A 14,847-nucleotide genomic window follows, 5' to 3' on the forward strand; every position below is an offset into this window, starting at 1 on the left:
CCTGGAATGTTAACCTTTTGCAGTATGCAGGTTTTTATATCCTAGAATCGGAGCTTTTAAGGACTGGCTGGTTTCCACGGTTTGCAACCCACAGAGAGCAAGGACACTTGCTCCGTAATGTAAATCCTGGGAGGGCTGTGGAGTCGGAGTCGAGGAGTTGAGGTCGGTGGTTTCATAAACTGAAAAGTTGGATGATTTTTGTACCCACTACACCGCCCTGGGTAGATATTTACATGAATGCAATCTGATTTCAATGTGATTTGGCCCGATCTCAAACGTCGTTCCCGCATTTTTTTTTTTTTATTATTATTTTTTTTTTTTATTTTTTTGTTTTGTTTTTGTGCTTGTGTAAAGAGTATATGGCTATTTTCCACTGAGAAACGCAGTCGTGATACGATCCCGTCATATTTATCTTGTTTTCCACTGCAGCGATTGTGCGTGGGAATTGTCCTTCCCCAGTAAGAATTCACATTAGTCCACTCCTCTGTGAACCAATAAGAATCCTCTATGGGGAGGAACGATTCCCATTGGTCTTTTGCCTGATGCTTCTGATGATATCCGAATACTGGTGATTCTAGCATGCAGGCACTTGAATGGCCAACGCCGCTGGACGATTTGAGCAGCGGCTGGGAGAGACTTCTTTCGGCTGTCCCTGCGCCCAGCTCACCGGTGGAGTACTAATACGTACGGGCTATAATTGCGCAATCCAGTCATCCACTGTCAGCCATATTGAGCGACGATCATCCCATGCTCAGTGTTCTACCCAGGCTCTTTTAGCCGGGTGCTCCACCCAGCTAGTTTTGTTGAGCACCCGGCTGTCATTGGCTCACCTCCTCCTCTGCTGTAAGCAGAGTTGCGCAATGAAGCACCAGCCCTGCATTCTCTTATATTGCCCCACCCGACTACTTTTTCATGCCACCCGGCTGGAAAAAAATTCTGGGCAGAACCCTTCATGCTAGTACCTAGATTTGTTTGCAAGGACAGAATAACTGATTGTGTTCCTGCTTGGCTCTGTATTTGTTGTCTCTTGTATAAAGCCTTCAGTATCCCTGCCAGCTCTAGTTATATAAAAGCACAGGCTGTTCTCAGCAAATTGAGCCTTATTATGGTGTTTTTCCTCTGTTTTCCCTGCTTTTATGCCTGATCTTGCGGTGCCAGTCCCAGCGTTTCGCTATCTCAAGGATTCCAAGAAGCCCTCAGTGGCTGCTTCCTCCTCAGCCTGCCAAGTCTCTGTGGTATCTGAGCGCTGTGATTGCGGGAGGCTGTCTGGCTGGGTTAATGAGTGCCTGCGCCTCTCTTCTGTGTAAAACAAGCGCCTGGATGCTCCTTTCACAACAAAATTAATTTGTTTTCTTTCCCTGAAACGCTGTGCGCACGGCTTTCTTCCTCTCGCTGCTGTACTTGGCGTTCTTGGCCAGGCAGTCGTGTTTATTTCTGGAGCGCCGGCAACTCTGCTTTTTACTGCTTCTCACAAAAGGAAAGTGATGTGGAAACAAACTGACCTTTATCAGTTCAAGCCCCCGCTACACTTTCAAGGCCCCCCCTCCCTCACTGTATTCTAGTGCTGCAGTGGGTACCACACCCCCATTCACATCATCTCTCGGTTATACTCAGCTGGGCCAGTTCTAGTGATATTCTGGAGGTTTCTGGCCAGGTGACTTCTCTGTTGGTGGGCTGCCACATCATTGCAGTGGCCTCCTACTGGCGCTACTGGGGGGGGGGGGGGATGGGAAGCCTGGGGCTGCTGCCGCTACTGGGAGAGGGCATAGGCTGGGAGAGCCTGGGGAATTTCAACCTGTGATGCTGAGTGATGATGGCTTTCATATAAACCGGGGGAGAGGGGAGGCTACGGAGCAGCATATATGAAAAAAGGGCGCCTGGAAAAAAGGACACGGGGATTTCTGCTAGTAAAATTTTAGTTAAAATTATCAATAGTCTACTTCTGAATTCAGATAGTAAAGGATTACCAATATTTTACTATCACGAAACTTAACCCTACTGTAACCCAGAACCCTCCCTTTACCTATGCCTAACCCAGAGTGAGTGTGAAGTAGGCACAGGGAGGTGGCCGTAATGCAAAGCCACAATTTGCATAGCGGGAAGACTCCCTGCACCCAACTTTTACTCTCAGTGTCTCAAGTCATGGCTTTTGGTGCCTAACTTTCAACCCTGCTAGCCCCCCCCCCCCCTCCCCCAGTTGTGCCTTGACCTAACAACTCCAAAGCCACGATTTGCACCAGAGAAGGGAAATTTATGAATTTTGATTCGCACGCACAATACAATGCTGCAATTTTCATAGCCGGAAAACTTCATAACTTGCGACTTTATCACACTTTACTTCATTGCCACTAATCGTGGATTTTATAATGGGATCCTCTGCCCCCTAGCCCCTTTATTTTTTCTTTTTCCTGTTTTGATGAACCTGCATTAACTGGTGAGACCTACGCTTCCTGTGCATGCTGTGGTGGGATTATTGCATGCAAATCCTTGCATACTGATCATTTTGGTGTAGCTTAGACACTCGCTTGTGCTCGCTTACTGAAGCATTTAAAAGTATATTAAAAAAAAAAATACTCCCAATTGTTGGCTAAATTAAAATCCAGTACTATATTGTACTTTATGTGCTTGAGTATTTCTGATCTAGTAAACTACTTTTCCTGGTCCCTTGGCGTTTACGATAAAGGGATTATAGTGTACTTCAGAATGATTGTATCAGTCAGAAAAAATGGATGCTTGTATAGTCAACTGAAGACTATCCTAAGGAGGGTATTAGCGGGTGCATTCATATAGCCCAGTAATAATGTTATCTCCTCTGGCTGTTAGCGGGCGGGATTGCTGGGGAATTGGCCGTTACGCACCTGTAGCGCAATCCCTCACATCTGTCGCTGGCGGCTTTTGTTCAGTGCTAATGGCTTTGAAGTGCCTCACAAAGGTGGACCTCTTTGACAGTCACTGTAAGCCTTGAATAAAATTGCCGTTCTGTGTAGGTTTACTATAAATAGCCCAGATAGCGATGCTCTCGGAGTACATGTTTGACGGTTGGGATTGTCATGCATGTTGTGGAGTGTATCCCAGACTATTAGACATGTGTCCGTCGCCCACCAAAAGCTATTAGTAGGTTTTGCCCAGTTTGCTGCTAAACCTTGAAACCCCCCTGGATTTGGTGGTGTTCCAGAACTCCAGTTTGTTTAACCCTCCTGGCGGCTGTTTTATATTTGTTTTTTTGTGTTTTTTTGTTTTTTGTTTCATGTAAAGCTACCAGAGTGGTAGCTACATGAAAAACCACTAGAGGGCGCATGTGTCCCTCTAGTGCAATCGTCGCCGGCATCAATAGCAAACAGGGGAATGCGTATATAACGCCCTGTTTGGCTTCTCCTGTCACCATGGCGACGATCGGAATGACCTCAGCTGACGTCAGACACCTCCGATCCAGCCCATAGCGCTGCCTGGAACTCATTGGTCCAAGCAGCGCAGGGCTCTGGCGAGGGGGGGGTCCTATTCCGCCGCTGCGTGCGGATGATCGCCGCAGAGCGGCGGCGATCAAGCTGTGCGCGCGGCTAGCAAAGTGCTAGCTGCGCGCACAGCACTTTAAATGGGGCGAATCGCCCCACCAGAAGCTAAGATAGCCCGAGCTCAGCTCGGGCTTACCGCCAGGAAGGTTAATGCAGGGCTGTGGAGTCGGTACAAAAATCATCCGACTCCTCAGTTTATGAAACCACCTACTCCAGGTACCCAAAATGGCTCCGACTCCTCGACTCCGACTCCTTAGTCTAATACTTACAAGGGCTGTAGATTTGGTACAAAAATCATCCGACTCCTCAGTTTATGAAACCACCTACTCCAGGTACCCAAAATGGCTCCGACTCCACAGCCCTGGTTTAATGCACAAATGAGTCCTCTAGAAGGAGTTCTTGTGACTCGGCAAGTAAGGGCTGTTTCACATGGACACTTGCGTTTGCCGCCGGCCACAGCGCTTGTTGTTTTAGGTGCTGCCCATTCAAATGAATGGACAGCAACGGTACCGTTGGTTGCAGAGAAGAATTTGACTGGACGCCAGTATGAACCGGCCCTCACAGATTTTTTTTTAGAATGACTGAGCTGTGTTTTATGTAAAGCACACCTGAATTAGGAAAAGTAGATTTTTACTTACAATGGAGGTTTTACTAGTTCCCCCGTAGTCTTTCAGCTCCCTTGGTGTCCTCCATTTTCCCTTCATTGTGCTGCTGCCCCCTCAGAGCTCCAGTTGCAGGTTACTGATCGTGCTCTGTCCGCACTTCGCCTCAATTGTGCTCCTGTTGTTGGGAGAGTTTTGCGCATGTGCAGTATAATTCTTTAGAGAAACGTGCAAGCGCATACCACTCCGAGTGGCAGGAGTACAAATGAAGAGGCGCTTGAACAGGCCCACACATGCTGTGTGGTCACCAGCGGCAGATCTTTCTGAGGGGGGCAGTGACACAATGGAGGTGACCCAGAGGGACCTGAAAACCTATGGAGCACTTTTACGTGATATTTCTAGACATTGGTTTCTACTTTCCATCCTCTGAGTTTTGAGTTTTTCTCATTCTCTATTAGGTCAACTAAAAGGAGAGCTTGGACGGCATGCAAAGTTGTGAAATATCTTCAGACAGCACTGATGATCCTCTTAGTAGTGGCCCACGGAGAAACCGACATCCGCGAATAGTGATTATTGGGGCGGGGCTTGCGGGCCTGTCTGCTGCAAAATATCTCCTCGAGAGAGGATTCGCGGATGTTACCATCCTAGAAGCGGCTGATCATATTGGAGGCAGGGTACAAAGTGTCAAACTTGGTGAGTGTCTTTTGGTTTTTCTTTGACTACATCAGACCTTTGTTTGTTTTTGCCCTTTACTGTGCTTAGTAGGCTGCTGGACGACCTAGAAAGGAAGATGTGAGTCCAGTTCTACCTGGTGCACCTTTCCAGATTTGGGAGAGTCTACTTCAAGACCAGAGTGTGAAATAGCCCAACTTCAATACTCATGGCTTCAGCTCCTTTTAATTGTTTAGATGCAGGCAACAGCATGTACATTTATATTCAGTTAATAAAAAGGTAATACACAGTTAGGCCTGGTGCACACCAAAAACCGCTAGCATTTTACTGTTTTGGGAAGTGTTTTTGGTGTAGTAGATTTCAGGTATTGTTACAATAAAGCTGTTACTGAACAGCTACTGTAACAAAAACCGCCTGGCAAACCGCTCTGAAGTGCCGTTTTTCAGAGCGGTTTGCGGTTTTCCTATACTTAACATTGAGGCAGAAACGCCTCCGCAATCCAAAATCTGCAGCAGCCCAGGAGTATGCGTTTCTACAAAACTCCTCCCGCTCTGGTATGCATCAGCCCATTGAAATACATTACCCAAGCGGATCCGCAGCTGCAAACGGATCGCAAACCGCAGCTGAACCGCTCTGGTGTGCACTAGGCCTTAAAGGGTGTCTGAAGCCATTTTAAAAACAAGAAACAGGTACTTACGGAGAGGGAAGGCTCTGGGTCCTGCAGAGCCTTTCTGTTCTCCTGGTCCCCGCATTCCAGCGCTGGCTCCCCAGTTAGCTTACAACTCATGTGTCGTAGACTAATCTCTTCTTCTGCGTTGGGCTGGCTTTAGGAGTCTAGGACTTCTGAAGACGGGCAGCTTTGTACTGCACACGTGCGTGTGTGCGCGCAGTACAGAGCCGCTGGTGTTCGGGAGCCCGAGTGCTTCGGAAGACTCAAGTCTCCTGCACTGGGAGATTCAAACGGAGGAGCCTGCGGGGGAATGAGAACGCCAAGGTTCTATAGGACCCAGAGCCTTTCCTCTGCTTAGGTGAGTCCTTTTTTTTTTTTTTTTTTTTTTTTTTTTTTTAATTTGTTTTTTTTTTTTTTTTTGACTTGCTTTAATGGAGCCTGCCATAAGGCTAAAGTTTTTTAAAGCTGGCATTCACACCTTGGGCTAATGGGCAGATGCTATTTATGGTTTGTATTTTGGGCACTCCAAAAAATTGACAAAAACCTTACATCAAGGGTACCAGAGCAGTAGGGTATGTTTTGCCGCAAATCCATGGAGTCCCCCTTTAAAAAGAACTTTAACCCAGGATTGAACTTTATTCCAATCAGTAGGGAATACCCCTTTCCACGATAAATGTTTTACCTTTTTTTTTTTTTTTTTTTTTTTTTTTTTTTTTTTTTTTTTTTTTTTTTTTTTTGAATAAATCATCGGGGGGGCTGATGTATATTGGGATGTAACCCCTCCCACAGTGCAATGTCATGACCATGGTCCTCACAGTTTGCTGTCTGAAACAAGTTGCATTGTGGAAAATAAAGGCTTTTTCCAACTGCCAAGCAATCAATATCTCCCTCTGTGAATAAAATGGTCAGTAATTAAAATTCCGTACAGATCACTTGGCAGAACTAAAGAGGGGTTACCACCAGGGATTAATTTCAGAATATAAATCAGGTAGAGGAAAGATTTTTACAATGGGCAAACTCTGACCAAATCTGGATCTAGGATCTGCTTCCTGTGTCCTGAACAGGGTTTTTTTTTTTTTTTTTTTTTTTTTTTTTTTTAGCTAGTGTGAACCGGCCTTAAGTCACGGTAGGTTACATACTTTTTGTAACTGAGTTGACCTCTCGTAGCATTGCACGGGCTTGGGCAACACAGCAGTTCATGCGAACAAGACCAATATTTATCTTTTTGTAACTGAAATGTATAAATTGATAAATTATTCGTTTTTATAGCGAATGTTGTGCTCACAGTTTCTTGCATTCTGTAGAACACGCTACTTTTGAACTGGGAGCCACTTGGATTCATGGGTCAAATGGCAACCCCATCTATCATCTAGCAGAAGACAATGGTTTACTGGAAGAAACCACAGATGGAGAGAGAAGTGTTGGCCGTATCAGTCTTTACTCGAAGAATGGAGTGGCACACTACCTCACCGGCAGTGGCCAGAGGATCCCGAAAGATTTGGTTGAAGAATTCAGCGATCTTTATAACGAGGTACGTTGCAAAACGGCCAAGTAGGGTTATTCTTTATCGTGTGAAAGGCACCCTGCTGTTTGATGGTGAGGTGGACTAATATCCAAAGGCTATCTGCCACAGAAAATATCAGATGGAGGGAGTCCTCCGACTTCTGAATGGTTCGCCAATGTAAAATTTGATTCTGTAGGAACAAAAAACCCCAAAAAAGTCAGAAAAAGAATCAGTTTAAGGGCCCTTTTCCACTAGCAATCGCTAGCGTTCACGCTGAACGCTAGCGATTGCTGAATCGAAAAAGCTAAAAAATTTCCCGACGTTTGCGGCCGCGATTTTGCTATGCTATGCACTGCATAGCAAAAGTCGCGGCGCGATCGCGATCAAGTAAAAAACGAATCGCGGTAGTTAAAATTACCTACCGCGATTCCTATGTTAAAAAGCAAACCGTAGCGATTTTAAAATCACTAGCGGTTTGCGGTTTTGCGATTAAGCAGTCGCAAACGCCCTAGTGGAAAAGGGCCCTTAGAGAATTCAAAGAACGTGTTTTTTTTTTGTTTTTGTTTTTTAGAGAACCGGAGGTGAAAATGAGCAGAGGAGATGAGTTCTCCTATGATATTATTTTTTTTTTTATATTTAAACATTTTCAAAGTAGATTGAATGATTTCTTTGCTCGATGGCAGTGTCTCAAGAGTCCCTGGCCCATATGCAATTCACTTTTTCCTCTTAGTTTTCTCCAAGTTGCTATTTTCACACCTTGTCAATAAAATTACGTGTGTGTGTTAAACAATTTTATCTATCCTCCTCCTAGAAATTACTTTTTGGGTATCCCACAGTTGTATTTTATATTTAAATCTACTGTAAGTTTTATACTGTTTCTTCTCAATGACATTTATTGAAGTATGCCTGAGCTAAAATCTACGAACTATTGACTTTTTTTTTTTTTTTTTATCTTTCCTACTCTGAGAAGCCATTTTCTGCTAGGAAAGTGTTTTATGACTGTAGTTACTTATCACTGAGGGTTACACTGTAGTCTGACTCAGACAGGAACTGCCACTTACATACCTGATGTTTAACTCTTTCAGGCAGAGCAAGGAGGAAAAAAAAAAGGAACACAGTGCAGTTATTAGTCTGCTCGGCACTGTACATACACAAGTCTATCTCATCATGTCACCTCGGGTATCCTTTAAGCTTCAGACTCCCTTTAAAATTCAGGTTAAAAGCGAACCTACAGTCCCTATCTCGTTTGTTAAAGAGAATCTGTATTGTTAAAATCACACAAAAGTAAACATACCAGTGCGTTAGGGGACATCTCCTATTACCCTCTGTCACAATTTCGCTGCTCCCCACCGCATTAAAAGTGGTTAAAAACAGTTTTAAAAAGTTTGTTTATAAACAAACAAAATGGCCACCAAAACAGGAAGTAGGTTGATGTACAGTATGTCCACACATAGAAAATACATCCATACACAAGCAGGCTGTATACAGCCTTCCTTTTGAATCTCAAGAGATCATTTGTGTGTTTCTTTCCCCCTGCATCTCTCATGCACTGAAGTTTCAGGCTGCTTGTTTCTTCCTGCAAACAGCTTTGCCCTTGTCTGTAATTCCTCACTATGTGAAAGCCCAGCCAGCTCAGAGGATGATTTATCCAGCTTGTAAAAGATAAAAGAGAAGAGAGAAGCTGCTCTAATCTAAATAACACACAGGCAGTGTGCATAGAGGGGCCTGGAAGGGGGAGTTTATAGCAGAACCACAACACTGAAGAACTTGGCAGCCTTCCAGACACAGGCTGACAAGTCTGACAAGAGAGAGATAAGTTGATTTATTACAGAGACTGTGATAGTAGAAAGTGCTGCAGTAAGCCAGAATACATTAGAATAGCTTTTGGAACTTGTAGGATGATAAAAAACAGGATGCAATTTTTGTTACGGAGTCAACCGGGAACTACCTGTAGTCTAATATTAAATGTTTCTCACTTACCGTTTTATCAAATGCTAAGAAGGCAGCATGTTCTGAATCTTTAAGGCGTATCATAGTGACAGCATCAGGTTGTGTATAAGCGATGGGCATGTGAGAAGGTCACTACCTCTTCCACTTGGTTTGGTTACTGTTCTCGTTAGTATCTGCCGCAGGCAGCAACAGGACTCTCTCTGTCAGGGGGATACATGGCGGAGCTACATGCAGCTTGCAGAACAACTTAAAGGTCAGGTATTGTGTAAGTGAGCACGGCGGGGAGACCTCTACATGTCAGAGCAGGAGAAATGTGCAGACTGTGAAATGTTGCTCTCTGCTTCTCCTCACAGCATTCCACAAGCAAGAATGGAGAGCTTTGTGGGGGCCCCAATACTGCCTGAACATAAAAGCAAATCGAAACCTTTTATATGAACATTGCAGCAATTAATTGCAATTACTGCCATTAATAAACACTCCATCACACTTTTATGGCCTGTACACACTGATGCGCTTGTGCTGCGCTTTTAAAATTTGCATGCATATTTTTTTTAATCGCAAGGTCTTTTGAAAAAACATTAAAATCGTGAAGACCTGTACACACTGATGAGGTGTGATTTCCCCCTTTAGATATAGGAAGTGTTTCTGATGCAGAAACCAGGACAATTACCATAAAAGTGGGTTTCCTGATTAATGTACTGCATTCTATGTGTCACTACAGGGCCTCTTTAAAATTGTTCATATTGGTATTTTAATGCTGACTCACCAGACTGAATGAAGGATAAGGGGCACCAGTAACTCCGTCTGTAGAAACTGTGACGTTAGTACTGACTCATTCATTGCTGGTATCTCTGAAATGGCCTTTTAAGGAGAACCTTCCCCCTTCTCTTGTCAGTGGTGGTGGAGAATGGAGAAGAGTGAGTGAAGGAAATTCTCTGAGATAAGAATGGCTGTGTGTCAGCTCTGCCCCCTAGTGTCAGATGTTTGCCACCACACACAGGGATAAATGCTTTCAGTCCATCTAATTCTCAGAATGAATGATAAAATGAATGACTGGCTTCTTCTCAGCGCCAGATGAGTCATTGATCATTGTGGAAACGTGACCTCTGGAATAGGATTGCCAGACTCGGCCAGTTCTAATTTAAGCTTTAACACAAACGGTGAGCAAAGCTGATGACATTCTCTAACTATACCATTTACATATCGCTAGAAGGATGAGTGACTAATTGCTACGCTATTTTCACAGAGGCAGCATAATGCAGACCATTACGTTTTTACACGCCCATCTGACAAACCTCTTCTAGTCCTGTGTAGGCGATCAGTGGTAGAACTTGTTTTTACCTGTTTTCCACTGGATGTTTTTTTTTTTTTTTTGTTTACTCCGAAGGCCTTTTTTTACTCTTGCAGGTTAACCCCGCGTTGTCCTTTGCTACCACAATGGGCTGCAAAAGCAATGCAAGTCCATGGAGACTTGCACACGTATAAGCATCCGATCCGATGCAAGGGCTGTATCTCGTTACTGCAGGCACATGGCTTAACGCACGGAGCTTGCTGTAACGCAAGTCTATGGGTGACGTGTGTAGCGTAAATTATTGTGTGATGTGCATGCGCTGACTGAAGGGAATCCCAGTGACGTACTTTCTGCCTGACAGGGAATACATTACTGAATAGGGAGTGGCGCTATGCATACGTCCTTGTCGGCGCACTCTGCCACAGGCTCCTCTGACATTTTTTTTGCATCGTTGGTGCAAGATTGACAAGTCTTTCTCTGAGGACTTTTGCTTTTTTTTTTTTTTAAAGCAAATCTTAAGTGAAGAAAAATCTTTTAAGATATTGAATAGTATGTGTAGTACACAGGGATGCTCTTAACTTTGAATTTGGATAGGGTTATTCGAATTTCATCCTACTAATTACAGCAGCTGTGCGGGTGGCCAAGGGGGGCGGGGTTAATCTTACCCATCAGGCGTCTTCTTGCTCCGTCCCTCTTCGCCTCCCACGCTACGTTCCAATCCGGCGTTACATGATTACATACACTTTCTCCTTCGGGGTTGAAGGAGGAAGTGTATAGTCACGTGACCGCCGGATGGGAACGCAGCATGGGGGGCGCCGAGGGACGGAGCAAGAAGATGCCTGATGGGTAAGATTGACCCCGCCCCCCTTGGCCACCCGCACAGCTGCTGTAATTAGTAGGATGCAATTTGAATAACCCTATTTGAATTTCATCTGAATTGGAAGTTAAGAGCATCCCTGGTAGTACAGCTTAGAGGTAGAACATTAGTAGCAAAGATGACTCTCCTAGTGTTTTGTAGTACAGGAAAGGTTAAACTTCAGTTGTTATCTATGCGAAAGAGCTTCTCTGAGCTATTTGACCCAACTTGGGTCGAATACAGTCCTGTTTTTTTTGAAGCACTTAAACAGCCAAGAAACGGTGAGAGACAGCTTGCTATAAGGTTTTAGGGCTGGAACCCACAGGAGCGCTTTTAGCAGCGTTTTGGCAGCACTGCGATACGCTAGCAGTTTGCCAAAACGCTGTGCTAATGTTAATGGATGGGGCAACTTCCACAGGAGCGTTTGCGTTTCTCAGAAACGCAAACGCAGGACCTGCAGCATTTTGGGAGCGTTAGCGCTTCAATGTAAAGTATTGAAACGCTAGTGGAAACGCTCAGCAAAACCTAAACTGAGCGGTTCTGCTAGCGTTTTGCGGTGCAGCGCAATGTAACAAAATGAAAAATTATTCACACGACCAATCAGGATAAAACCGCAAACCGCAAAACGCTACGCACCCGCTGGGCAAAAAAATACAATGTTGCAAAACGCGACCGCAAACGCGCATGAATCCGCTTGCAAACCGCTGTTACAAATTGCTAGCGGTTGCGTTTAGCGTTTGCGGTTTGCAGTGGGTTCCAGGCCTTACTGCATAACTGGATCATTATTTCTGTTTTGTTGTATAGCTTAAAGTACAGGAGCGTGGTTTTAAAACTGCAACCGTGACAGTATGATGCAGTGGTATAGATAGATATAGAGAGAGAGAGATATAGAGAGAGAGAGATATAGATAGAGATATAGAGAGAGAGAGAGAGATATATAGATAGAGAGAGAGATATAGATAGATAGAGAGAGAGAGAGATACAGGATCTTCTCAAAAAATTAGCATATTGTGATAAAGTTCATTATTTATTTTTTGTAATGTACTGATAAACATTAGACTTTCATATATTTTAGATTCAAATACACACAACTGAAGTAGTTCAAGCCTTTTATTGTTTTAATATTGATTTTGGCATACAGCTCATGAAAACCCCAAATTCCTATCTCAAAAAATTAGCATATTTCATCCGACCAATAAAATAAAAGTGCTTTTAAAACAAAAAAAGTCAACCTTCAAATAATTATGTTCAGTTATACACTCAATACTTGGTCGGGAATCCTTTTGCAGAAATGACTGCTTCAATGCGGCGTGGCATTGAGGCAATCAGCCTGTGGCACTGCTCAGGTGTTATGGAGGCCCAGGATGCTTCGATAGCGGCCTTAAGCTCATCCAGAGTGTTGGGTCTTGTGTCTCTCAACCTTCTCTTCACAATATTCCACAGATTCTCTATGGGGTTCAGGTCAGGAGAGCTGGCAGGCCAATTAAACACAGTAATACCATGGTCAGTAAACCATTTCCCAGTAGTTTTGGCACTGTGAGCAGGAGCCAGGTCATGCTGAAAAATGAAATCTTCATCTCCATAAAGCTTTTCAGCAGATGGAAGCATGAAGTGCTCCAAAATCTCCTGATAGCTAGCTGCATTGACCCTGCCCTTGATAAAACACAATGGACCAACACCAGTAGCTGACATGGCACCTCAGACCATCACTGACTGTGGGTACTTGACACTGGACTTCAGGCATTTTGGCATTTCCCTCTCCCCAGTCTTACTCCAGACTCTGGCACCTTGATTTCTGAATGACATATAAAAGTTGCTTTCATCTGAAAAAAGTACTTTGGACCACTGAGCAACAGTCCAGTGCTGCTTCTCTGTAGCCCAGGTCAGGTGCTTCTGCTGCTGTTTATGGTTCAAAAGTGGGTTCATGCTTCCATCTGCTGAAAAGCTTTATGGAGATGAAGATTTCATTTTTCAGCACAACCTGGCTCCTGCTCACAGTACCAAAACCACTGGGAAATGGTTTACTGACCATGGTATTACTGTGTTTAATTGGCCTGCCAACTCTCCTGACCTGAACCCCATAGAGAATCTGTGGTATTTTGTGAAGAGAAGGTTGAGAGACACAAGACCCAACACTCTGGATGAGCTTAAGGCCGCTATCGAAGCATCCTGGGCCTCCATAACACCTGAGCAGTGCCACAGGCTGATTGCCTCAATGCCACGCCGCATTGAAGCAGTCATTTCTGCAAAAGGATTCCCGACCAAGAATTGAGTGCATAACTGAACATAATTATTTGAAGGTTGACTTTTTTTGTTTTAAAAGCACTTTTCTTTTATTGGTCGGATAAAATATGCTAATTTTTTGAGATAGGAATTTGGGGTTTTCATGAGCTGTACGCCAAAATCATCAATATTAAAACAATAAAAGGATTGAACTACTTCAGTTGTGTGTAATTGAATCTAAAATATATGAAAGTCTAATGTTTATCAGTACATTACAGAAAATAATGAACTTTATCACAATATGCTAATTTTTTGAGAAGATCCTGTAGATAGAGAGAGAGATATATAGAGAGAGATATAGATAGATAGAGATAGAGAGAGAAACTAAATAACTACAATAAAAATGACTCCATTGTTTGCTAATGTTCTAATCATTATATTATACTTAAGCATTAAGTGAATAGCAGTTGCTCAGTCCAACTGCCAGAAAAAGTGAGCAGGTGTCACGATCTGCTCTGCTGGCCTTGTTTCCCTGGACATTTGGATAGTTTCTTATGCAGCTTGCATAATGCAAGTCCGGGGGAAACGGGCCTTTTCTGTCAGCTCGCTGCTGTGGATGGCTTTGCATCCACTTGTCATGCACATTACTTGCTGGCTTCCTTGGAGGGTTTTGAGTATAAATTCCTTGCTCGTCATCAGGTTACTGTTTGTTAGTCTACCTTGAGCCTCAGTCTGTTTGGATCATATTCCGACATTCTAGTGAAGTTAATATTGAGGATTGCATTCGGCATTCCTATTAGTGTGCTAGTATTGTACATAATTTGTATTGCCTATTCTGTCTTGTCTTGACCTTGCGATTGCACTGTCGCCAGCGGTTGGCGATAGTGAATCGTTCTGTCCTGAACCTGGATCGCATTCGCCCTAGCGTTAGAGGCGGTGGATCTTCCTAGTCTGAACCTGGGAGTATAACCTTAGCTGCGGTTGCTTCTGGTTACTTCTTCTGTCTGTCTTGTGCGGATCGCACTCGCTCTTGCGGAAGAGTAGTGGATCCTATCTGACCTGTTCCTGTTGTCTGTTTGTCTGTCTGGAGCAAACGCTTGCCGTTGCCTGAGGTAAGGCAACTGATTAGCAAGCATTTCTGTTATCTGGTTGTTTGTGTTTTCCGTGTCCATTTGTTAGTCAGGGTTGACGCGTTTTGTCTCTGTTGCGCTTATCGTGCGGCGACCACGTTTAGCTAGTGCATTTGTTGTTTTCCTTGGCGTTCTGATTGTAATTGTTTGCTGTGTCTTTCTTACTACACCTATGTTCTGTCTTGTGTCTCTGTTACAATCACCACTCCTGCGATTGGTGTTCTCACTCTGGCCTGTTCTGATGTGAAGTGTCTACCATCGCTGGGCGGTGACTAGATTGCAAACACTGGTTCGCACAACAGCCGGGGGCCCCAGCCGCTCTCACTTGCCGGGGCCCCCAAACCACCATGCGATACCCAGAGGGAAATGTGGGCGAGCCCTGGCTCTCTCACCTCCAGGGACTTCACCCCCATCACCTCCAAACTGAATGCAAACTG

General features: G+C 44.2%; 1 protein-coding gene across 1 annotated transcript in view; it reads left to right on the forward strand.

Annotated features, from left to right (window-relative positions):
* SMOX (spermine oxidase) overlaps positions 1-14,847 on the forward strand; it is a 48,335-nt gene that overhangs the window by 12,232 nt on the left and 21,256 nt on the right. The window contains exons 2-3 of the mRNA XM_068266555.1: positions 4,573-4,807; positions 6,761-6,987. Of these exons, the coding sequence (XP_068122656.1) occupies positions 4,600-4,807; positions 6,761-6,987 (435 nt within the window). The 5' untranslated portion in view covers positions 4,573-4,599. The remainder of the gene's footprint in view (positions 1-4,572; positions 4,808-6,760; positions 6,988-14,847) is intronic.

Source organism: Hyperolius riggenbachi, chromosome 1 (genome assembly GCF_040937935.1).
Source record: "Hyperolius riggenbachi isolate aHypRig1 chromosome 1, aHypRig1.pri, whole genome shotgun sequence".
NCBI lineage: Eukaryota > Metazoa > Chordata > Amphibia > Anura > Hyperoliidae > Hyperolius > Hyperolius riggenbachi.